This window comes from Marmota monax, unplaced genomic scaffold (genome assembly GCF_021218885.2).
Source record: "Marmota monax isolate L192 unplaced genomic scaffold, Marmota_monax_Labrador192_F-V1.1 WCK01_AAM20220418_F8-fsc00019, whole genome shotgun sequence".
Taxonomy (NCBI): domain Eukaryota; kingdom Metazoa; phylum Chordata; class Mammalia; order Rodentia; family Sciuridae; genus Marmota; species Marmota monax.
Window position 1 is genome coordinate 4305701 of NW_026695242.1, and position 25440 is coordinate 4331140.

Genomic DNA, 25440 nt, shown 5'->3' on the forward strand with positions numbered 1-25440 from the left:
CCTAACAAGCTGGCTATCCGTCCTGTAGCAGCTTGCCTCCCACCCCAAGGCTTCTGAAGCCCTGCTTCTGCCCTTGGCTGTGCTGACCTGGACAAACCTGCTCTGGGCTTAGCCATGTGCCCTTTCTGCTGGCCAAGTGCTCCCTGCAGCTATCAAGCATGCTACAGTCCTGCAACACCAGGGGCTTCTGAACTTTCCTATTTGAGATAAAAATGGCCCAAACTAGCAGATTCCAATCAGATGACAGAAAAAGTAGGCACCAAAGAGGGAATAAAGTCTAGAAGCATGGTGGAAAGGGACTAGCTGTCTGGGAGGATTTTGTGAACCCAAAGCCTATTCTAGGTCAGCAGCAAATTAACCTCAGCCCCCAGTACTCTCTGGAAACATTGGCATGTTGAGGAGTGTTGTTTAACTGCCATCATGGCTGGCCTTGCTCACCTGTGTGGCCTGGGATAATCAAGTAGGAGGAGAGCAAGCCAGGGACTCTTCAGCCATGTTTTTAGGTCAGCTTCTTCCCACCTCTTTCTGTAATGCCTGTTCCTGACCTTAGCATTCCCTGCTAATCCCCATCCTGACCCTCTCTCATGACCAGCTGCAGAAAGGAAAGAAAATCCTTTCACTTCAAAATGACATCTGGAGAAGCGAAGACAAGCCTCAAGAATGTCTACCCATCTGCCAAGAAGCTGTCCCTGAAGGCGGAGGAGGAGAGGGAGACAGAGGACTACTGCACCCCTGGAGCCTTCGAGCTGGAGCGGCTCTTCTGGAAGGGCAGCCCCCAGTACACCCATGTCAACGAGGTCTGGCCCAGGCTCTACATTGGCGACGAGTAAGTACCCAGGTTCTCCTTCACTTTGGCCTTGCCCAGGAGAAGGCAGCAGCTCCTCCCCAGGTCACCGCCACACCTCCCAGGAGAGCACCTTGGCCTTCAGAGTTGTTCTCTGAGAATTCTATTAGTTAGGGCTGGGTTCATCTTCATTTTACAGAAAACGCAGAAAAGGGGCATAAGCAAGATAGAAGTTTATTTCTCTCTTGCATATAAGTCCAGAGGAAGGCAAGCTGGGGCTGGCACGGTGACTACATGATCATCAGGGACCCAAGCTCGTGTGCTCTGTTCTGCCATCTTGAGGGCCTGGCTTCCCTCCTCAGGGTTGCTGCAGGGTCCCAGACTGCTTATATGCCTCTGGTCATCAACTGTAGGATCCAGAAAGAAAGAAAGTGGAGGGAAAGGAAAACCAAACGGGCAGTTTTCCAAGGAAAAGTCCCACCCAGGACTTCCCCCTGCCCCTGGCTACAAGGGAGGCTGGGAAGTACAAGTGCCATGTTTTTAGCTGGGTATAATAGCAACAAGACTGAAGTCAATCCTCAGGTTGAGAGCATAGGAACATCCAACCTATGTGTCTGAAAGGATGGTAAGCCTGTCACCATCCCCCTTTCTGAAAAATGCCTACTGTCGATACTACTTTCTACTACTAATGGCTATTATTTATGAAACCCTGTATGCTGGGCACTTTACTAAGCACGTTGCATGCATGATCTCATTTTAGCCTCATGTCAACCCGACAAAAAAGATTATCTAATTACTCCCATTTTAAAGGTAAGGAAACTGAAAGGTTGAGTTATGCCCATAATATGATAGTGGAGAGCTACAGTTCAAGTGCAGTTCTTTCCAAACCAGAAACCTTCGTTATAACTACCACTCCAAGCCCTCCCACTCCATCATCCAGAACTTTGGGGCAGATGGGGCAGGACCCCTGTGTGTGATATTAATGCACATCTTCCTGCTTAAAATCTAGAGATAAATTGCTAGCCATGAGAATACCCAAGGGTAGTGTTATGGTATGGATATGAAGTGTCTCCCAAAAGCTCCTGTGTTACTGCAGGAAGCGAAATGATTGGATTACAAGAGCTGTAGCCTACTCAGTGAATTAATCCACTTGGTGGATTAATCATTCCAAAGGACTACTGTACTGGGTGGTCACTGTAGGTAGGTGGGTGTGGCTACAGCGTAGGTCTCTGGGGGCATGCCCTTGGGGATTATCTTGTCCCCTGGCTTCTATCCCACGCTTTGCATCCATCTTGAGCTGAGTAGTCTTCCTCTGCCACGGCATTCCGCCTTCCTTGGTCCCAAAGCAATGGAGTCAGACAACCATGGACTGAGACTTCGGAAACCATAAGCCAAAATAAACTTTTCCCCTCTGAGGTGTTCTTGTTGGGTGGTCTGGTCACGGCAACAGAAAGCTGACCAACAGACAGCCTCCCTTCCTTGTCTTCTTTTTTTGCATTAATATTTTGAAATGTGAGAAATTATAAAAATTACATGCCTTTTTATACCAAATTAAACAAAATAGGGGGTTATAAAGAGAACTGCATAATCTGTCTTTGTCCCCTCTTAATTCTACCGCTGACCAATATTAAGTTCATATGCATGCTTCTACACACATTCTAACACACATTCAATGTGTGTTCCTGCAAATATTAGGAAACATATACCTGCATATAAATGACTTGCATATCTTTTAAACATTTTTTAAAAGGAATAATACTATACTTACTGTTCTGCACTTTTCATACTCCACAGTATAACAGCACTAATCATTTCCCAGTTGAGAACATTAGGGTAATGTAGGTGAAGGGTACACATGAACTCTCTGTACTGTTTTCTCTTTTGAATTCAGTTTTATTGGGATATAATTCACGTACCGTAAAATTTATCCTTTTAAAGCGTACAATTCAGTGGTTTTATTATATTCAGAGTTGTGCAACCATCGTCACTATCTAATTTCAGAACATTTTTTTATTACCTCAAGAGGAAACCAGGAATCCGTAAGCAGTCACTCCTCATTCCCTACCTTGCCCCAGCCCCCCGGCAATCACCATCCTGGAAGTTTCATATAAATGGAATCATTCAATGTGTGGCCTTTTGTGATTGGCTTTCTTTCACTTTGCATATTCTTCAAGGTTGATCCAACTTGTAGCATGTATTAATATCTCATTCCTTTAATTGTCAAACAGTCTCTGCACTATTTTTTTTTTCCTTTGGTACTGGGGATTGAACCCAGGGGCTCATGCATGTCAGGTAAGAACTCTGCCACAGATCTACATGCCCAGTCCTTTTTAAAATTTTATTTTGAGATATGGTCTCATTAAATTGCTCAGACTATCCTCAAACTTGCAATTCTCCTGCCTCAGTCTCTTGAGTTCTAAGTTCCTGGGATTACAGGTGTGTATTATCATGCCCAGCTCACTGTATTATTTTGGAAAATTTTCTGAAAGTTTAAAATTTGTAAAAAAAAATGCTTCTTTTAAAGGTAAACATTCACTTTGACCCAAAAATATCACTTTAAGAAATGTAATTGGGCTGGGGTTTTAGCATGTTTGCCTAGCATGTGTGAAGCACTGGGTTAGACTCTCAGCACCACATATAATACAATAAAGGTCCACTGACAACTACATACACACACACTGTGTGTGTGTGTGTGTGTGTGTGTGTATATATATATATATATATATATATATATATATATATATATAAAGGAAATATAATTCACAGAAATAACAGTACCAATACATAAGGAAATATATACAATAATGTCTATTATAACATTGACAAAAAGAAAAGGAAAAGGGACCTAAATTTCTCAGCTTTAATGATGAAATATTAAAGAAATGTAGTAAATCTGTTTTCTTACTGTAAAAGTAAAATATGTTCATTATATGAACAGAAAAGTATTAATTCCCTACTTATAAAAGGGTAGTAAAAGAACTTCCTCATAGGGTTCCATGGTTATGTGAGAATATATATATAAAATAGTGCAGTCTCTAGTACATGGTGAGCACTCCATAAAGATTAGCTATAGTAATAAAAACAGTGGGTACTATAAGGAAGAAAATTTTTCAATCTCCCAAGTCCATATTGCAAAGCTACTCCTATTAACACTTTAGTATATTTCTTCTTAGACTTTTAGAGTATTGTTTTTGGTTGAGTGATTCATTTTATATAGTTGTAACTGTATCCATTATTCATTTTATCTTTTTCACATGGCTTCATTCATAAGCATTCGTCCTTATTGCATGCACCTCATACATTTAATTATAATAGATATAATGTACCAAATGGACAGGAGATTGTTCATTGAACCAGTTCCCTACTGTTGAACACATTGCACTTTCAGAAGGTCTCACTAATCCAAACTCTACCACTGTGTGGTCAGTTTCAACTAGCTGTGCTAATCCAACAGGCCACCCTGGCATCTCAGTGGCCTTCCTCAACAATGGTTTATTTCTCACACATGTTACAGTCCACAGTGGGTCCATTATGACTACACTCCGTAGCCCCTCGAGTCCAGGGCCTAGGCTGATGGAGCGGACTCTATCTGGCATATCGTTGGGATATTTTTCTCCCTCGGAGAAGAGAGAAAAGAGAGACATGGCAAATGATAATCTGACTTAAGAATGACATGGACCATTTTTGCCTATAGTTCATTGGACAAAGCAAGTCCATGCTAACATCTCACATCAAAGGGACAGGAAAGCATAAACTGCCCTTAGGAGGGACAGCAATATTCTAAATGATAACAACCTACCCCAGTCACCTGGAGAGCAGTAGTGGCTCTGGGTAGGGCCTTTTACCTTTCTGGGTCTGAGTTCATCTCAGTTACAGAGAAGCTTCAAAGAACTAAGATATGTGAAAGCATTTTGTCACTCATAAAGCAACACATAAATGCAAATGTTTTGTTACTATTGTTAGTGAAAAAGAAATCCAGAAAGGCAGGTAAGGGGTAGCTTGAGGAAGACTGAATGCAGGGAGAGCACTTCCTTCATGAGGCCACGGAAGTTGAATTGACTCTTTCGCTGAAGAGAGTTCCAGACCAGGAGACGTGCTGACTATAACCCTGCTCTGTCACTTCCCTTTCAATTCAATCCAGTCCTGCCTAATCGAGCCCCAAGACAAACACAGACACTCAGTCCAGGCTCCATGGTCAGGTGTGTGGGACCTACATGACCAGCTGGGGGACAGAGTCCAAGACAGCATGGCCTGCTGCAGGCCCCTTCTCGGCTCAGGGCTCCCTCCTGTGACAGCCACTTAACAAGGTTAACGATATCCCAGAGGCTTATTGGAAGTGCAATGAATTCCACTGCCAATGCGACCACATAGGGGTTATAACCTGGGCGGTGAGCAGGCGAGGTCACCTGTGTTTCTTGGTCTCTTTGTAGCTGTTGTCCAGAGCAACAAAAAGCTCAAAGCTGGCTCCTCACACACAAAGCCACAGTTTTAATTTGATATTTACATTTGAGGTTTTCTTTTCCCCTAAAGCATCTCAGAAAGTCAAATGCCAAGGCTCTGGAAATAAAGGCAGTTCAGACCCAGGAGTAAGGGTGGATGTCTGGAGCAGCTAGGACCCCCTACCTATCTGTTCCTGAGGCCTAGGCCATTGACTCTTGGGACCTAAAGGAAGCCAGACCTCCCCCAAGATGGAGCTTATTCTTGGCCCTCTTTATGGAAACAGGCAAAATGGTTGGGCATCTGTCTACTCCAGAGCCACCAAGTTGAGGCCAAGTATGGATTTCATTTCTATTCTTTTCTTTCTTTTCTTTTCTTTTCTTTTTTTTTTTTTTGGTACTGGAGATTGACAGGAGCACTCAACAGCTCAACATCCCTAGCCCTATTTTGTATTTTATTTAGGGAGAGGGTGGCACTGAGTGGCTTAGCGCCTTACCATTGCTGAAGCTAGCTTCGAACGTGCAATCTTCCTGCCTCAGCCTCCCACACCACTTGGATTACAGGTGTGCGCTACTCTGCCCAGCCCAAATGTGATTTCTGTGTGGTGTTAGGCAGGTCACTCAAGCTCTCTGAGCTTCAATTGCTTCATCCATAAAACATGGATTCAAGCCAGGCCTGGTATACACCCCTGTAATCCCAGACCAAGGTAGAAAAATTGCAAGTTCAAAGCCAGCCTCAACAATTTAGCAAGACCCTGTCTCAAAATAAAAAATAAAAAGAGCTGGGGATGTGCCTCAGTGGTAAAGCACCTTTGGATCAATCCCCAATACCCTCCCACTGCACCCCCCATCAAAAAAAATGTGATTCAATGTGTTAACACATTTCAGATGCTCAGTGCACTGCATGGAACACTCATTAAGTATGAAATATTAGATGGGATTACAGATGAGGCAGATTCTAGAAATCTGACTCAGTGTGTGGGGAAAGTAAAGAGCAGACGCTAGACTTTACCACTAAAGGTCCTTCTACCTCAAGGTTAGCCTTGGGACACAAAATACCCCTGAGTTAAATTTCTCCCATAAGATCCTATCATGAAGGCAAGGCCAAGTGCTGGAAGGAAGGACCCTCCTCCTGGGCCTTCTCTACTTATTTTCCTCCTCCCCACCACAGATACTGTCCTGGCCTTCCTCTCAAACCCAGGTTTTCTCAGGGGGATTCACCCAACACAGTGCCTGGAAACTCCAAGCCCCCACTGCTCACCGGCTCTCAGGGGAGGGGAGAGGCAGTTCCATCACTGCAGCCTGATGAGAAGAGGCCACAGACAGGAGGGTCTACTGGGTCCATGGAGGGGGTAGGATCTGACCAACAGGCCACGTTGCAGATATTCCCATAGGAAAGACTTCCTCGTTCATGGTCCAGCACCCTCTCCACTCATCCCATAACTTGGTAGGCGTCTGAGTCGGCCACACTGGAAACCATGGGCTCTGTAAAAGCTGTCCCACAGGACTCAAGGCACAGAGTTCAAGTTCCCATTGTGTGTGGTCAGTAGCCTTGTGTGGCCTTTGGCAAAGCATTTTATTGTTCTGGGACTTGGTTTCTTTATTTGTTAAATAAAGGATGATTTCAAAGGTCCCTTCCAGCTCTAAAATAAAATTCTTTAAGAAATGTCCTATTAAATAAATTAGGCTTCATTAGGTTCAAGCACATACTTGTTTTATTACTTTTAAGTCATTCAAATTAGATTCAAATTAGGTTAACCAAGTGTTGCCCTCCAGAGAGCCAAGGACTCAGAGATAAGAATAATTCATCTCGCCTCTTATCAATCAGCAGTCCCTAAATGAGTGCTTCAAAAATGCTTGAGTATGCTTGAAAGCACTAAGTTTCTGTAATTTAAATATTCTCACTTTAATCTTGTTCAGATCTTTCATTTGCTTAGCAAAATCTTTTTTCTTTTTCTTTTTTTTTTTCCCCCTACAGTCAGCAGGAGGGGAAATATCCTAGCTACTCTCAAAGTGATTGCAAATTCCTAGGCAGGGCAGCCTGCAACGATAAGGCTCGGCTGAAACAGGATAATTGAGAAATCTCCCCTGCCACAATGTGGGTGTCCCTGTGAACCAACACCAGGGTGCTGTTAAGCTGTTCTGCTGTTTGAATAGCAGAGGTCCTATGCAGTTCCCCATTTTTTATTAAAGCTATCGTTGCCTCCAAGGTCTGGTTTTTAGGATCCTCAACAGCCAGCTGCCCTCCCCACAGAGCCTGATCCTTCCCAAATGCCTATGGCCAGATGCTGACAGCTGAGCTTGCTTTCCTGGGAGCACTCAGCTCTGTCTTACAGGTTCTGACTTTATGCTCCCAACCAGGCCAACAGCCTCAAAAGCCAGAGGTATCTCCGGGGTTTCCAGCTGGAGAAACTAGAAAAGGAGGTGGAGGCAGATCAATCTGCAGGGAAAAAAAAAAAAAAAAAAGAGTCCTCAGATGAGAGAGGACTTGCCCTTGGTGTACCTGTGATCCCTTTCCCCCGCAAAAAAACTTGGCCTCTCAGCACCAAGCAAAACTAAAACTTGACCTGCTCCTCCAAGGTGTGGCATGGCAAGTTTAGAATGCAGCAAAAGCACTCCATGGCTGATAATTTAAAATGCTGGATGTCACCTAAAGGAATTAGAACACCTAGACTCGGAACTTTCAACTATTGAAGCTGACTTAAGTGCAACTGGACACCAGTCATGGGCAAGATGGCCACATGGGAGATGCATGAGACCATGGCCTGGCTAGGTCTCATGCTTAATGAAGCTTTCTCAGTCAATGCCCCAAAGAACAGTAAGATTCCTTGCACATAGGATGGGGTTCTAGCTCAGTGGAATAATGCTTCCCTAGCATGTGTGAGGCACTGGGTTCAATCTCAGCATGATATATAAATAAATTAAATAAAGGTCCATTGACAACTAAAATAATATTTTTTTTTAAAAAAGAGACTCTTTGCACAGTTAGCAAAGAAAATCATTAATGTGACATCATTGCTCAAAAACCAGGCCCCCAGTGGATAGTTTCTCTCCTCCCTTCACATCTATCCTTAGAGGACTGGAGTTTGGGGGAATGGGGCAGACAGGAAGAAATTTTAACAGGAGTTTAAAATCCCAAGGCCACCCCATGTCTTTGCAATAGTCAAGTCTCTCCTGAGTACTAAGGAAGTAACATCAATACAATCATGGTACACATTAAATAGTAAATGAATACATAACATGTTCATTACTAAAAATCTACAAAACACAGACGAAAAGAAAATTAAAATTCCCTATAATCCTATTTCCCAGAGATAAACATATTTGATGTACATTTTTCCACTGCCTTTTTTCCCTGAATTTTTATTTTAATGTGTCAAAGAAGCTTGAATATTGGATCATTCAACTTCACCAAAAACTCATAAGGAAAGTACTGCCAGTGTAATTGGTTCTATTCTGCAAGCAAGGCAAACTGAGGCTCTCAAAGGTTTCACTGTGTTAGCTCAAGCAGGAGTTTAAGCTTTCACCCAAAGCAGCCACATCACTTACAAGCTTCACCATCAATGAGTGACAATGCCCTAAGAAACTAAAAGGCCAGTGAACTTCACCTTCATATTAGGTGAATTAACCAAGATCAGAAGCTCAGAAGGTGCCTACTGTTTTCAAGTCCACCTGCAAGGAGCAGTCACAATCAAGACTCCACTGGAGATGAAGGACATCACCAAGGTCACACCCATAAAATGACATGTGACCACCACAGTGTGACATGCCCCAAGATAAAAAGGTGCCAGATTATAGGACACAGACCACCCGCAAACCAGAATCCATGAGGAGTGTGGGAAAGCAATGGGTCTTCCTGAAGCCAGGATAGGGAGAACTGGCCCAGTCGTGAGTGGCCTTTCTTCAATGCCCAGTGCAGAATTCTGAAACATGGGACCATCTTGCTTTCCACCTGAAGGTAGCTGGCATAAGGTTTGCGCAAACATATATATGCAGAGTTTGTGCCTCCTCCCCTCTGTGTAAGGGCATACACCTGGGAAAATTGTCTTGCCTGCAAAGGCTGAGGAATTTAGGGCCTTAACAAGCAAAACTACAAGAACACTGCCCAAGCAATTTCCACATAGGGAGTGCACTTCTCCATCATTCCTCTAAGGTTGGGTGTCAAGCAAGTTTTCAAGGGCAACTCCAGAGGGCTGGCAGGAGGCTGGGCCAGGCCAGAGAAGGAGGAAGGGAGGGAAGTGTCTGACTGAAGAAACTGGGCCATGGAAGAAAGATGCCCACTCCCTCAGTCCTCCAATCTCAAGTCAGAATCCACAGAAAGGCCAGAGGTTTGTAGGAGGAAGGAACAGCTAAAGAGAACTGAGTCAAAACAGGGGTATGTTCTTCAAAAGTGAACTGCATGAGTCCACTACATGAGTGTCAAATGTCCAACCTTATAGTTCAGACAGGTGGATAAAAATGAACCATTAGCTGGCACATGGTGCACACCTATAATCCCAGCAATTTGGGAAGCTGGGATAGGAGGATCGTGATTTCTAGGCCAGCCTGGGCAACTTTAAGAGATCCTGTCTCAAAATAAAAAATAAAATAAAAGGAGTTGGGGATGTAGCTTAGTGGTAGAGTGCTCCTGAGCTCAATTTCCAGTACCAAAAAAGGAAACATTAACACATTTTTATTTTTTGCCTATTAAGTTTGCAAAAAAAAAAAAAATCAGAATATAAATCTGAACCAGTTTTCTAGAGGGCCACTTAGTAACAAGTATAAAATATATTAAAAAATGTCCATACCATGGACCCAGCAATTCCACTTCAAGAAATCACCCGTAAGAACATAATCAGATGCTCCCAAAGAAATACAGCAAAGTGATGGGTGAGATAAAGTTTGGGAGATATATGTGAGACTACCATAGCGCTATCAAAGGACATATGTTAGGGGCAGGATTGTGGCTCAGTGGTAGATTGCCCCCCTAGCATGGGCGGGACCTGGGTTCGATCCTCAGCACCACAAAAAAATAAAGGCATTGTGTTGTGTCCATCTACATCTAAAAAATAAATATTAAAAAAAGGACATATGTTGACAAAGGAAGACGTTTATGATATAGCACCATGCCAAAGTTTTTGAAACTGTACACATAAGTATACTTTGGAGACATCATGGGTTCAGTTCCAGGCCACCACAATAAAGAAAAAAATCAAAACAAAGCAAGTCACTCAAATTCTTTGATTTCCCAGGGCATATAAAAGTTGTGTTTACATAATAGTATAGCTAAAGTGTGCAATACCATCATGTCTATAAAACAATGTAAATACTTCAGTTCAAAATGTTCATTGCTAAAAAATGCTAATAATCATCAGAGCTATTGGAAAAATGATGCCAATAGATTTGGCTTGCCACAAACCTTTGATTGGTAAAGAATGCCATATTGAGGCTGGGCATATAGCTTAGCATGCAAGTGACCCTGGATTCCATCTCTAGCATCACACACACAAAAAAAAGTATCTGTGCAGCACAATGAAATGAAATATGACTGTATAGTATTGTATTAAAAACACCTTTCTATAAAATACACAAATCTATCCATGGAAAGACAACTGGAGGATCTTATATCAAAAGGCTAATGATAAACATCGGTCACTATGGCAGCAGCTTGGGAAGCTGAGGCATGAGGGTGGTGAGTTCAAAGCCAGCCTCAGCAACTTAGTGAGACCCTGTCTCTAATAAAATACAAAACAGGCTGGGGAGTGGCTCAGTGGTTAAGCATCCTGGGTTCAATCCCCAGTACCAAAACAAACAAACAAACAAAAGGCTAATTATAAAATCTTATATCTCTAACAGATTAGAAATAGTTTTTTGTTTTTTCCTTTTGGGGGGGTTATGTTTCCCACATTCTACAATCAGCATATGTTATTTCTGTAATTAAATGACATTATTTTTAAAAAATGAACAAATTGATCGAATGTAGGATTTTTCTGAAACAATCAGACACTACCGCCCCTGCATCATCCAGATTCTAAAAATAAATTCCTAAATCTATTTTTCCCTCTGAAGTCTCTTCTCCTTCAGCATATACACATAAATGGGCCCAGGACAGGGCCATGTGGCCCTTTTCTCTTTGCCTCCACCTCAAAATGCCTCTGCATTTCTTAGTTTCTTTCCCACATAACATATCAAGGCAGAGAATGTATCTGGCCCTGAGATTTTAAAAGCAAAACACTACGTACCAGACAACCACCCCAATCCCCACCCCACGTCCAATAATTATTGAGCTGGGCGTCTGGCCCAACTGGGGACCAGCTGCTGTGTGTCTGAGATCTATGAGGCACTGTTTTATTTGCAAATTCCCCATTCTGCTGTGGATGCTCTTCCAAGTCCTCAACTGGACTCTGTGTAACTAAGCTGGGGGTAGTCCCCAGAGTGGAGTGTGAGGACATCATCTCCCCTTCCTGGCCCAGGTAGCCAAAGAGCCCTGAAAATCTGCAGTGGGTCTCAGACACTGACCAGGACTGACGCTCCTCATGCCTCTCAGACACAGCCAAAGCCAGCTCAATAGAGTGAATAAGGAGGTGTCATGCAATGAATCTTGTTGCATATCTATCCTGATCCTTGACCTTAAAAGCAGCAAAGTGCAAACTATTGTTTATTCAAACTGCCATTTGATTATGTTAAAACCCAGTTCCTGAACTCAGAGAGAACCGTCTTTCTGATGGGTACAAGCTTCCTGTCAAAAACAGTTAATTTTAATTTTTCCACTGAGCTCAACCTCAAAGTGGGGTTGATTGCTACTCAGCAATGATGGACTGCATTAGGGGAAGCTTTAATTGAGTGCAGATCTGGGTTCCAAAAGCATAATGTTTGTTGTATACATACTTTGGGACAAAAAGAAAAATGAAAAGCAGACCTTTCTGAGGAAAAATTGAAAGCAGAATGTGTTCCACTGTCAGGATGCCAGCACAAAGGCAGCTGGAGGCCTTGGTGGAACTCCCCACTGCCCCACACCACAGCTCGACAGGCTGTTTACAAACGTTTCTAAAGGCTCAACGCCTGTGCTCAGGTCTCTCCTTCCCAAACTCTAGAGACCATCATGGTTTCTCTCACGGCAAACAAAAAGCTCCAAGAAACTAGTAGAGACAGTAACACCACTGGAGAGGGGCCATGGCATGTGCTTCTGATGCAGGACTCCTCTCAGCCCAGGGTGTTGGTCCCTATTGCCATCCAATATGGCACTTCAGTTCACATCCTTTTCCCAGTGGCCTTGAGATGAGGTTTCAGCTGAAGCACAATGCTACTCCTGTCCTCTTATTATTAGGGTTCCAGACCCATGTCACCTCTTCCCTGAGCTGCAGGCTGGTCTCTGTGCTATTGAGGGAGATGTCTTCTTAAAGCCAGATCTGGTTGTCCCTCTGTGACATCACCCTAGTACAAGCCTCCTTCCTCTTTTGCCCATACAACTGCAGAAGCCTCCAGCAGACCTCCCTGCTTCTGCTTTTGGTCCCTTTTTAATCCCACTCCACACATCAGCCAGATTGATCTTTATAAAAGGCCAACAGTGCTCACCCTTCCCTTAAAGCCCTCTAAGGCTTAGAATAAGATCCAAACTCTTTCCTGTGGCCTGCTAGAGCACACCAGGATCCCACCTCTGCCCTCTGCTACAGCCACACCGGTCTCCTTTCTCAGCACTTGTTCCTTCAACCTGAATGAAACACTCTCCCCCTCCCTTACTTCAATGCCACCTCCTGGCAGAGGCCTACACCGACCATCCTACCAAAAGCAGGACCATGGTCATTCTGCATCCTGTGACATGGCTCTAGTTCCTTCACAGCTCTTATTACTGAGATCTTATTTGTTTGTTATTTGCTATGTCTAGTAGAACCTGAGTTTCCCAAAGGACCATGACTAACCTCTTCCCTGCTGTAACATCAGCATCAGAACAGTGCATGATACCCAATGGATTCTAAATCGCTATTTGGGGATAAAAGTTTGCAGAAAGTAACAAACATTTCCTGAAAGGCCTGCATTATCTCCAGCCTCTATATCTCAGGTTGTGAGTTCCTTGGTGTGGTCTGCTCTTGCCTCTCTCTTCCCCTCCATCACCAAGTGCTGACCCTTGTGGTGGGGCAGTCTCAAGGAGGACCCCCCTCCCCAAAAGCTCCCCAACCAACCTGCCCTCCCAGCAACAACTCCTGCTTCCTCTGATAGTCTACCATGTTGCCTTTCCGTCTAGTCATGTTCCAAGGCCACAGGACCTTGCTCTTCTTTCTTGGAAATTCTTGTCTAGAAAACTAAATGGGCTGGGGTTGTGGGTCAGTGGTAGAGCACTTGCCTGGCACATGTGAGACCCTGGGTTCGATCCTCAGCACCACATACAAAAATAAACAAGTGAAATAAAGGTGTTGTGTCCAACTACAACTAAAAAATAAATATTAAAAAAAAAGAAAGAAAACTAAATGACTTCTCTGCCAGCTTCAGGAACTTCCCCAAGTAACTCAAACAATGGGATACTCAAAAGCTGACCTCAGAACAATGCTTTACTCAACCAGGCCAAGGACTCACCAAAGTAACTGTTTCACATTGTGCCCACCAACCCTGTGAAAATTTTGCCCAATCTCAATCAAAATCTCACAAAGACCAGCATTTAGCCATTCTTTCTAGTCCTGACCTGAAAAACCCTATAAATATCCGGAAGATTCAGAGAAGAGGCCTCTTTAAGGGGTCTACTGGGGCTCTATGAAATCGGCCCAGGTGAATGGGTTATCCTGGAAACCTTTTGGGGGATCTGGCTGGCCCAGTCCAGCAGGAGTGTTCAGTGCCAGGTTTAGCTGGATTTGGTAAATGATGAAAAAATGGATGAATGAATAGCTCAGTCACACCATCCTCCAATCCTGAGGGATGAAAAGACCAAATGGCGTGAATGGCCCCTGGGTTAGTCTAAGCAGGGCTTTGGGACTTCATTTGAAATCACCTTATTTTAGGAACCGGAATTGAGTGAAGAGAGCCTTGGATGGTCCTCCAAAGTCCCCTCCTCACCTCCATCCACCCCAAAGTCCACACCACTCGCCCCGTCTGCGCCAAGCCCCGCATGGCAGACCATCCCCTCTCCCTTGTGCCCAGGGCGACGGCGCTGGACCGCTACGGGCTGCAGAAGGCGGGCTTCACGCACGTGCTGAACGCGGCCCACGGCCGCTGGAACGTGGACACCGGGCCCGAATACTACCGCGACATGCCCATCGAGTACCACGGCGTCGAGGCCGACGACGTGCCCACCTTTGACCTCAGCGTCTTCTTCTACTCCGCGGCTGCCTTCGTCGACTCGGCTCTCCAAGACGATCGCAGTAAGAGGCCCGCCCCGGCCCGGCCCCGCCCCCAGCCCCGGCCCCGCCCCATAAGAGGCCCCGCCCCCTGAGGGATCTGCGCCTTGAAAACGTGATTTTCCTATCCAAGGCTCTAAGGTTGCATGTGGTTGATGAGGAGACCTCTGAGCCTCGGGAGGTTGTCATGGTTTGAGGACCAGCCTCACCGAGCATGCTACTGGTGGGGTTCCGACTTTGATGACCGCTGAGGAATCGGAATCGTGAGAGTTTAGAGCGAAGGGCTATCATTAGGTCTGAGTAAGTGTTCCCTGAGGAGTATCAGCCATCCTTCAAAAGGAAAAGGCGGGGTCTGGGCGTATAGCTCAGTGGTAGAATGTTTGCCGATTGGAGGCTCTGGGTACAGTCCCCAGCCCCCCCACCCCTACCCCCCAAAAAGGAGCCAAGATCCTAGCCAGGTTCAGGGTGGGTATCTATGGAGAGACTTTAAATTCTTCTAGTCTCACTAAATTTCCAAGCGCACATCCTCCTACCCTCCAACACTCCGTGTAGCAAGACCTCCCATAGCAAGTTGACAACCTTGGCTAAATTGTATCTGAGAATTTGAGTTTTGTACCTGCAATGTTCAAGTTTCCCAGCGTTGATTATCCATCTTCTAAATCATAGTACTAGTCCTTGTGCTCAAAAATACAGTTTTAGCTGCTCTAATTTAGGAAAGGCTACAGGCTATTCTGGAGAAAAGGGCACAGCCTAGGCATGTACCAGGGAAAACAATATGCAATTATTGCTGCATATTGCATTATTGCATTCCACAGAGGCCAGAAGGACTTTAACTCCCTAATTTGGACTCTGACTTCAGCCCCATGTGTCACACTCCTTTCTGGGGACATCACATAACTCAGGGTATCCAGTTACTGAAAGCCTTTCTTGCTGTAAAGGTTGGAATCACAAGGCTCACTGACTGACCGACTGACCTGCTTCAGGAATTTGCAACCTGGGGTTGGGCCTAGGCCACTTCTGCTGGACAGTCATCCCACAGTGGCCCTAGCTCCACAGCCAGCCATAGCTACTAACAATTTGTCATTATCAATGGTTCAGAAAGCAATGTCACTATGGGAAAAAACAAAACAAAACCATGGAACTGAAGTGCTTGTGTTAAAAGATGTCTCAATTCTAAGTCATTTTTTTTACAAGTCTACTTATGGATTATCTTTTGTGTTCTGCACATTCTGGATTTCCAAGCAGGATGAAAAAAGTAATTGAACTCTTACTCATCACCATAAGGTAAAGTTTGCCTCGTGGTGTTTGAAGTTAACTGAAAACACATTTGACATGAAAAAACAAAAGCCTACAACAGTTCAATCTTTCAGTTTCTGTTTTATGTGCTTGCTTGCCATTTCTATGTCTTAGAACTCCCCCTTAATGGAAGAGACCTGGCAGACTTTGGAGAAGACAGGACTGGGTTCAAATTCCTGTTGCAAAACTTACTAATGATGTGATTTCTCTGAGCCTTGGTGTCTCCATCTGGTGATGAAAATATTTACCTTGTGAGGTTATAATGAAGATCAGCAGTAACACACATAAAGCATTTGGCATAGAACCTGGTGCACAGCAGGCTTTCGGATGCATTTGATAAAAAGAGGTCGTGTACTGTGAAGCATATAACTTCGCCAGCATATGCATATCATCATAATAAAGTTTCCAATCCTAAAAAAAAAAGAAAGAAAAGGAGGAAAAAAGACATTCCAACTTTGAACTTGTATGATATACTCACATGAAAGCTTGTTTTAGGTTCCTGGCACAGCATTTGAGAGGCTGCCCCCACTGCCAGATCAGGAAAGAATCAAGATCTAGAGTCACATGGCGAGGCCCTATCTCAGTGAGACTCTATCTCTAAATACAATACAAAATAGGGCTAGGGATATAGCTCAGTGGCCAAGTGCCTCTGAGTTTAATCCTTGGTACCCCAAAAAAGAAAAAGAGGGAAGAGGATATATAGAGAGGCTAGAGGATGTGCAAGCAACCAGATTGATTGAAAGGATGTGAGGCCTAGATCAGCTGGGCAGAATCAGGGAGCAGGATGTGACAGCATTGTCAGGTGGGAGCTGGGCTCCATTCTCAGTGCCCTTTGCCCCTGAACGTCTACAGACTTCCTCAGCCCAAAGCATCAAATATCAATCCTTCAGAACCATGCAGAGCAGAAACAAATGAAGGTGTCCGCGTGTAAGGCAGTGGGATGTAGGGACAGGGCTGAAGAAAGTCCTGTGCTCCCTTCAAAACCAGCAGCTGCTGCTTTATTCCAGCCAGTGTTTCTTGTGAAGATCAATGAAAACATGGTAGAATTTCTGACTTTTCAGGAAAAGTCTCCAATCTGGATTTTACTGTAAAATCACTCACATTTGTTGACAGCAAATTGATATTTCTTAAAATGCGGGAGAGGGCAAAACCAAAGCAACCCAATGGCCATAAGCTCGTCACCTGTGCCCTGAAAGGTGCAGAGTAACAAAACAAAATGCTTGTTAGCTTAGCAACAGCACTGCCATAGACTCGAGAGAAAGCAGATGACAGGTGCTTGGCCTCCCTGCCACGCGTGCAGTGGGTAGCCTGCTTTTGTCTAGTCATGCACTGGAAAACCAAGGGACACTTTTGTGGCATTTCAGAGGCAGATCCAATCATGTGTTTCTTATTATACTCCTGATGTAAGAGGTGTTGATGGGCAGTCTGGCCCAAAGGCAGGTCTCTCTTTTTCCTCCCTCCTTCCTGTCTTTCCTGTCCTCCATTGACTCGTTTCAGCCAAGGGTACACTGTTCCCTCTCCCCTGTCCCTCACAGCCAGTCATACTCACTCTTTCTTTTTTAATTTAATTTTTAATTTTTTTTGTGATGGGATTGAACCTAGTGCCTTGCACATGCTATGTGTTCTTTTTTTGGTACTGTTGATTGAACCCGGGAGCACTCCATCACTGAGCTACATCCCTAGTCCTCCCCGCTTCTTTTGGTACTGGGGATTGAACCCAGGACGCTTAACCACTGAACCATATCCCTAGTCCTGTTTTAAATATTTATATATTTGGTACTAGGGATTGAACCCAGCGCCTTGCACCACTCTACCTACCGAGCTATATCCCCAGTCCTTGTTTTTTAATTATGAGACAGGGTCTCACTAAGCTGTTGAGGGCCTCACTAAGTTGCTGAGGCTGGCCTTGAACTTGCGATCCTCCTTCCTTAGCCTCTCGAGTTGCTGGGATTATAGGTGTGTGCCACTGTTCCCAGTGAACCGCAGCTCTTTTTATTTTCTATTTTGAGAGGGTCTCACTAAATTCCCACACTGGCCTCAAACTGGCGATCTTCCTACCTCAGCCTCCTGAATCACTGGGATTATAGGCATGTGCCATAGTGCTCAGTATATTCATTCTTTTTAAAAACCATCCCTGATGTGTGTGTGGGAGACTGTACTCCTGGCCAGTTATCATGCCCAGAGGCCCACTCCTACCCCCACTCTATGCTGATTTGACCTTCTGAATGAACTCTCCAGAAAGCCTCAGTCCTGCTCCAAAAATCTTAAGAAATAATCTAGTCTGCCATCCAGGTCTGAGATCTTGGAAAACCAAAGCCTAGAGAAGTCAAGTGACCTGCCCAGGGCCACAGAGCTAATCAGAAGCAGCAGTCAGGACATGCCCTTGCCAAGGAAAGGGGTTCCTTCCATCACTGAGACTTCATGGAAGCGTCTTTGGCCCTTATTTTGAGCATCTGGTGACTGTGCTGTATGAGGGGTACCAATTATCATGGAAGGCAAGGCATGTCAGCTGGTTATGGGACCTGAAACAAGTGAACTCATCCTTCTTCATCAGAAAAAGAACCTGTGACAGAATACATTTGGCGTGCCTTCACTGTTCCCATGTGATTATCAGGGCCTGCCTGAAGATCAAATTTCAGAATCAGCACTGACCCTTGGTTCATTCTTTTTTTCTTTTTTAACTCATGGTACTGGGGAGGAAACCCAGGTCTTCATGCATGCTAGGCAAGCACTCTACCACTAAGCCACATCTCCAAACTGATTCCTTCTTTCTTAAATAAACAGTCTTTAGTCTACTGTTGAAGCTCCCTTAAAATCTATTATGGACCCAGTAGGTATGAATAAATAAACGAAGTCTGCTTCTAGCAAGAGGTTGATTCTCTGGCTCTGGTTGATTCCTTAAGCCTTAACCAGACCAGATCACCAAGTGTCTCCTGTCTTCTATGGCACACACACCCTGGCAGTCCATCACACACCCTGTTGGTAAGGGGACATAGGGGAAACATTTGATGGAAACTAGCCATTTCCAGATACAGATTTGTGACCTATCAGTGGATCAAAAATCAATTTGTTTGGGTGTTTCTTTTTGAAACATTGAATAAATTAGAAATAAATAGAAAATATCAGCTTGCCTTGCAGGCAGTGCAGGTATGGATTACTTTTGACTGACAGGCACACTGGCCACCTGCTTGGGCTCAGATCCTGGGTCTGCCACTCCCTAACTGTGTGACTTGGACAAGTCCCTTCTCTGCACTTCAGTTACCTCATCTATAAACTGGAGAAAATAACTTCATCAATGTCATTGGGTGACATTGACAACATAAAGTGCTTAGAAGAGAATACAGGTGTCAGCTGTGAATTTCATCCTGCTCTGTTATTTCCTGGGGGTTGTGCAGAAAGATTTAGAAGCCAGTGATATAGAAAATGCCAGCTCTGTCAAGGCTGCCTTTGCCGAGGACCCTACCTGTGGCTGGCATCCAACTCACAGTCTCCTGCTTTCTCCATGAGGCCAGTGCTGGGAACAGGCCTTCTGACTCTACTGATTCCTGCCACCCAACCCTGGGCTCCAAAGGATGGTGCTTGGCAGGGCCATTGAGCAAAGAGGGAGCAGAGGCCTGAGATTCTGGGGACAGTCCCAGAGAGGAAAGAGAACAGCAGGCTCTTTACCCTAGGAAGGTCCATCTAGTTCTCATGGCTGACAGCATGAATGTGGAGGTTTTGAAAACCAAACTCAACTCCAGGAACTCCTGCCACAACTGAATGTCCCTCCTCCCTCTTTTCCCGCTTTCCCTTCCACCCCCTCCAGCTCCCCTGCGCCTGCCTCCCCCATCTCCCCCACCTTCCGCCTTCCTCTCCCCTCCCCCCCCTCACTTAACAGACTTCAGGCTCCCCAAAGGCTTAATGAACTACAGCTTTCGTCTGTTTTAGTATTTAGTCATGACAGGAAGAATTACTCTTTTTGCCAGGAGAGGAAGAAACGCTTTAGTTATCAGCAGAGCTGGCCAGGGGCCAGGCAGCCTCTGGAGCAGCCCGTGGGGATTAGAATGCCAGAGGTAGACATGCGCTGGCCTGGATGCAGCCACACCCCACAAGCACAGTTATGCTGGGCAAGAATGTGGGGCCCCCATCCCCTAAGCCCTAAGTAGCAATAAAGAAGGGGGACCTGCTTCCTGCCTCCCTTTCTGGCCAAGGTGAAGAAGGGAAAGGCCCAGCAACATGGAGACGTAGGATGAGCGGGCCTGGTGAGCTTGTGGAGATCAGTTAAATTGTGATAAAATGAAGAGCTATTTACAGAGCACCTCCCTGTGCCAGGCTCTGCCTGTGGAGAGGCCATTGTTGTCCTCACTGTTGATTGGAGTGCGCAGACTTCTCCAGCCATGTAGGGCTGGAGAGAAGAGTCCAGGTGCTTGGTGTTTAGCACCACATGGATTTCTCATGCTGCCTTGGTTTCTGACCATCATCACTCTACTGGGCATTGGTCCAATGAGGAAAGTGAGGTGGTGGCAGTGAGAGGAACATGCAGAGCCACTTCTATGCAGAAGCTAGCTGTCCTTGTATCCTGTGATGCTCCATAAACTCACCAATGTCCATGAGTGTCTTCTTGGACAACTCTTCAGGCTTCAGGCCTGAGACTCAGGAACAGGGCCAGCACTGGGGTCACAGAGCTCAAGCAGTCCCAATGACTGTGACACCAGCAGAGTGATCCCATAGCGACAGGAGAGGGCACCCACTGGCAGTGGTGGGACAGTCAGTTGAATCTTGTTGCTCTGAGCACAGATAAAGCAATGAGATTCTAGTGGCTATTGGGCTGGCACACAGTAGGGCCTCAAATATATGTTGCATTGAGCTATTCCAAGCAAAAGCTTTCTGGGCAACCTCTAGCAAAGTCATCACACCCCCATGAGCTTGTTTCCCCATCTGCAAAGGAAGGATTATGATAATGAATCCTTGAAGGTTGGCTGAGCATAAAAGGAGATATGAGCTAGGTGAGCTCTAGAGCGCCACCAAATGGAAGCCTGAGGGATGGGAAGCTTCTGAAGCTCCTGGCTTCTCAGAGAGGCCCAGCTGTTGGCTTGGAAGAGGCCAAAGAGCTTTTCTTCCAGATCTCTGGTTCCCAACTTTTTGGATCCAGAATTCTTTTACACTCTTAAAAATTAGTGAATACCAAAGACCTTTTGTCTATGTAGGCTATACCTATCAATATTTACCCTATTCAAAGTAAAAACTGAAAAAAATTAAGATATTTGTTCATTTAAACAGACCTATTGTATAGCAACATAATTACATAGTTTTATGAAAAGTTATGTGTTCCAAAACAAATTAGGGAGAAGAGTGATATTATTTTACATTTTTCACAAATCTCTTCAATGTTAGGTTTAACAGAATTCAGTTGTATTCTTATATCTGCTTCTGCATTCAGATTATTGTTATAAGCTCTTTCAGTTGAAATATTTAAAGAAAATACAGCCTTATTTATATATGTAGTTGGACAAGGGAGGAATATTTTAATAGGCTTTTCAGATAATTGTGGATAGTCTTCTTTGAAACTGCACCAAATCTCCACAAACAAAATATTTTAAGGTCACTTGTGATGTGGAATCAGAAACCGTATCAATGAACTTCATATACTTTCACATTAAACTCCACTGGTCTGTCTTAAGTGGATCTTTTGATATAACATTAAAATGTCCTACACTGTTCATTTGGAAATACTAGTTCACTAAGTTATATGGTTCTTTCAAATGCTGACATTTTTCATTGCAGATTATCCAAAAAGCCACACTTGTTAATATCACCATCTATCTTAAAGGAAAAAAAAATCATAATGTATTAGGAAACTGTCCATCTCATAGTGATGGATACAAGTTTTCCAAAATTCGAATTTTTGCTTGAAATTCTGCATTTTATCGCCAGCAACAAATACGTCAGTGGTTTTCTTTGAAATGACAGGCTCACTTGGTTCACTTTTGAGAAGAGGGCTGCTAAATTCCCAAGTTTGAATACCCATGGTTTTTCTGTCATTTGTTCATTCAAGGAAAAATGTGTTTCCTGAAAACAGCAGCTATTCAGCTCGCATCTCAATCAGCTCGCATGTGCTTTTCCTTGAGACAACCATTGTACTTCAGTATGGGGCCAAAGTGCTTTATGTATACATCCCATTTCATCACATGTTATATTAAAAAGTACACCCAGGGGCTGGGATTTGATAAAACTAATTTTTACTGCTTCATCGAAGTTATTCTTAAGGGAAATTGCTGTTTGCCCCCTGAGAGTGTGTGAGGGCAGGCAAAGCAATTTGCTTACTAGTCTAACTGGTGCCTGTGCCATGATCCCTGCTAAGACTGCAGAAGTTCTGCACACCATTGCCTTTGTGATGGTCACAAAGGCAATGTCAGCATGCATGTCAACACAGTCAGACAATATCACCACAGTACGATGATGGAAATCCTATTGATTCCATGCATCTCCTGAAAGTTTCCTGGGAACTCCCAGGGATCTTGGAACACACTTAGAGAACAGCTAGAATAGACAATAATGTAGCTTATTTAAATTTGAAGAATATTCATCCCTTTCCTTTGGCACATGACAATAAAAGTACTTTAATTTTTTAAAAAACTCAACCATGTAATTTTATAGAATTAGATTTGCTCACTGCTGATCTGATTTTGCTCCCCTCCTTGACAGTTGAGGAAATTAGAGCTCCAGAGGCTTAGTGACTTACCTATTTGTTAGCCAACTGGCAATTAGTGGCAGAATCCAGTCTGGAACCCAGGTCTGCAAGAGATCAGGCCAGGGTAATATGGGCCCCACTGGCTACATGGATGCTCAAGGATGCCAAGCAGGCAGACCATGCCCTCTGGGCTGCAGAAAGGGCCATAGGGGATGAGGCAGCTCTCCTTATCCAGCGTCAAATCTAGCAGCACTGCAGATAACGTAAAAAGCATCCATATCTCTCCACTCCACATGTAGCCCATGCATGGGATGGTCATTCCAGGGTCTCCCAGGGAATGCATTCTGTCTATAGTTGCTTATCTCTACAGAGGAATTTCGTTTTACACACACACACACACACACACACAAATTAAACGAATCCTTCATATACAAATTGATAAAAATGTCCAAGATATATTGTTAAATGGAAAAGCAAGGTATGGAAAAGGATGTAGAACTTTGCCTTTGAGGGAAAAAAAAAGAAGAAGAAAAATAAATCTATTTCATTATGCATATGCACTGATTCCTCTCTGGAAGAAAAAATTGATAATGTCTGCGGCTCCTGGGAGCTGAGGCACTGGAGTCTTTTCAGGGCATCCTTTAGTAACTTTTGAAATTTGAACCCTAGTGACTACCCTATTCAACATAATAAATGAGCATTAAACACACACACACACACACACACACACCCATAAAATCATTTCTTCAGCACACTGACTTGGGAGTTCTCACTTAGAGGTACTCAGGCAAGTGAGAGCCTTAACTTCATTTCCCTCTTCCCCTTCCTTACCAAGGCAACAGTAACATCTCCTATCTATCTATTTAGTGCTGGGGATTGAACTTAGAGGTGCTTTACCACTGACTTAAGTCCTAAGTCCCCAACCCTTTTTATTTTTTATTTATTTTTTAAAAATATTTATTTCTTGGTGTAGATGGACACAACACAATGCCTTTATTTTTATGTGGTGCTGAGGATCAAACCCAGTCCCGCCTGTGCTAGGCGAGTGCTCTACCGCTGAGCCACAATCCCAGCCAACCCCCCGGCACCCCCCCCCACGCCCCCTGTTTTATTTTTTGAGACAGGATCTCACTAAGTTGCTGAAGCTGGCTTTGAACTTGCAATTCTACTGCCTCAGCCTCCTGCACCACCGTGCCCAGCAACTAATGCCATTTATTAAGTTTTTAATGGGTGCCAAGCAGCATACAAAGTATGTTATGTACAAATTACCTTCACAAAGACAAAGAAACCATGAGAGTTTCCCCCATGCACCTGGGGAGCTGTGGGTGTAGCCAGGCTGTGGGTGAGAGCTGAGTGAGCCAATCAGGACTGAGCAGGCCTCCCTGGGCCTCATGCAAGGCCTTCTCCACAAGCCACACCACCCCTTCAGTGTGGATTTTCTTCTCCCAATTCCATCTGCAGATAAGATCCTGGTTCACTGTGCCATGGGCCGGAGCAGGTCGGCGACCCTGGTCCTGGCCTACCTGATGATCCACAGGAACATGACTCTGGTGGATGCTGTCCAACAAGTGGCCAAGAATCGCTGCGTCCTACCCAACCGGGGTTTTCTGAAGCAACTTCGAGAACTGGACAAGCAGCTGGTTCAGCAGAGGCGACAGACCCGGCGTGGGGACTGCCAGGGGGAGCCATAGGACCCTCTTCACCGCCAAGCATAGACTCTTGGGATGGAGAAAAAAAGCTGAAATGGCGCTGCCCCATGACTTTGGTCACAGAGAAGGGACAGCAAAACCAAAGCTTGACTTCTTCCTAATAATCTTATTAAACTTCCCAGTGTGTGCTGGGAGCGGGGAGGCTTCAGAGCCGCCTCCAGGCGGAGTCCAGGCCTCAGCCCCGTGGGGGGAGACTGGCGCCCGGCTCAATTGGTTACAGATGAGAGCACCGTTCTGCAGTCTCCTGTAATTTTTTCTCCCTCTTCTTTTTTTAAAGATGGAAACAGAAAAGGATTTAAAAATGTGTGGGAATTGTGTTGTGATTAAATGTTTGGCTTTGTCTGAAAGTCACATTCTTATAAAAAAATAATTTAAAAATAGAACTTGATTTTCTATAAACACAGAAAATTCCTGTGCAGCTGTGTTACAGGAGAGCTTTCACAGGTATCAGGGCCTCCGGAGGCCACCCCGCATTCTTTACCCATGGAATCCCCAAGTCACCATTCACGGATGCTGCTGGCCTGGCAGGGGTGGGGAGTAGGGTCCTGAGCCCCTTAGAAGCCCCTGCCCTTGGCTTCTTGCCTGCCTTAGGGAGCCAGGGCTCTTCTGAATGGTGGCCAGAGCTGCCACTACTCAGACAAATTCAATAAATTGTGGCAAATTTGGACAAGCAAGAGTTTGGCTTTATAATTTTGCACAAAGAGGGAAAGGAGGAGACACCCTTCAGCAGACCAGGACTGTGCCTCTAGCCAGAGCAGCTGGGGCTGGTTTGTTTTCAGTCACACCAGGAAGTATTTGTAAAGGGGTTTGCTGTGGAATGGGAGGATGGGGCAGTCAGGGGGGCTCAGGGGTGAGCTAAGCCACTCACTGTGAGCATGTGTGTTCTTCATTCTTGAGAAAATGGTAGCAGCACCAAATGGGTCGTGGTGGCTTCTAGAGCCAGGAACCTGAACCAGACTGAACCCAAAGAAAGAGAGGGGTGGGGGTGGGGTGGGGTCCTAGCAGCCAATGACCAGAAAGGGAAACCACCTGGATAAAGCCAAGAGAGTGTGCTAAAGGCCTACTGGGAAACAATGGAAAGGCGCTGGGTCTCCAGTTTGGTTGTGATTCTCAACAGAATGAAAGAGGAAGTTCTTGTGGGAGGGAGGTAAGAGTCCAGGGATTCAGCAGCTGGATAAAGTCACCCAAGAATCTCCCTGTGACCTCAGGGAAGCTGTTCTGCTTGCTGTGTCCTGGGCCC

At 44.8% G+C, this 25440-nt stretch overlaps 1 protein-coding gene across 1 annotated transcript; it reads left to right on the forward strand.

Annotated features, from left to right (window-relative positions):
- Positions 1-514: 514 nt before the first annotated feature.
- Positions 515-24977, forward strand: Dusp29 (dual specificity phosphatase 29). Its single transcript, XM_046419942.2, has 3 exons — positions 515-826; positions 14329-14549; positions 23953-24977. The coding sequence occupies exons 1-3, from the start codon at positions 585-587 to the stop codon at positions 24180-24182; spliced, it is 693 nt and encodes a 230-aa protein (XP_046275898.1). The 5' UTR covers positions 515-584; the 3' UTR covers positions 24183-24977.
- The last annotated feature ends 463 nt before the right edge of the window (positions 24978-25440 follow it).

Excerpts from the sequence above, each read along its gene's own strand:
- Dusp29 (XM_046419942.2), top strand. The coding sequence starts at position 585 with ATGACCAGCTGCAGAAAGGAAAGAAAATCCTTTCACTTCAAAATGACA. Across the intron at positions 827-14,328 it reads AGGCTCTACATTGGCGACGA|GGCGACGGCGCTGGACCGCT; the intron begins GTAAGTACCCAG and ends CCTTGTGCCCAG. Across the intron at positions 14,550-23,952 it reads GGCTCTCCAAGACGATCGCA|ATAAGATCCTGGTTCACTGT; the intron begins GTAAGAGGCCCG and ends TTCCATCTGCAG.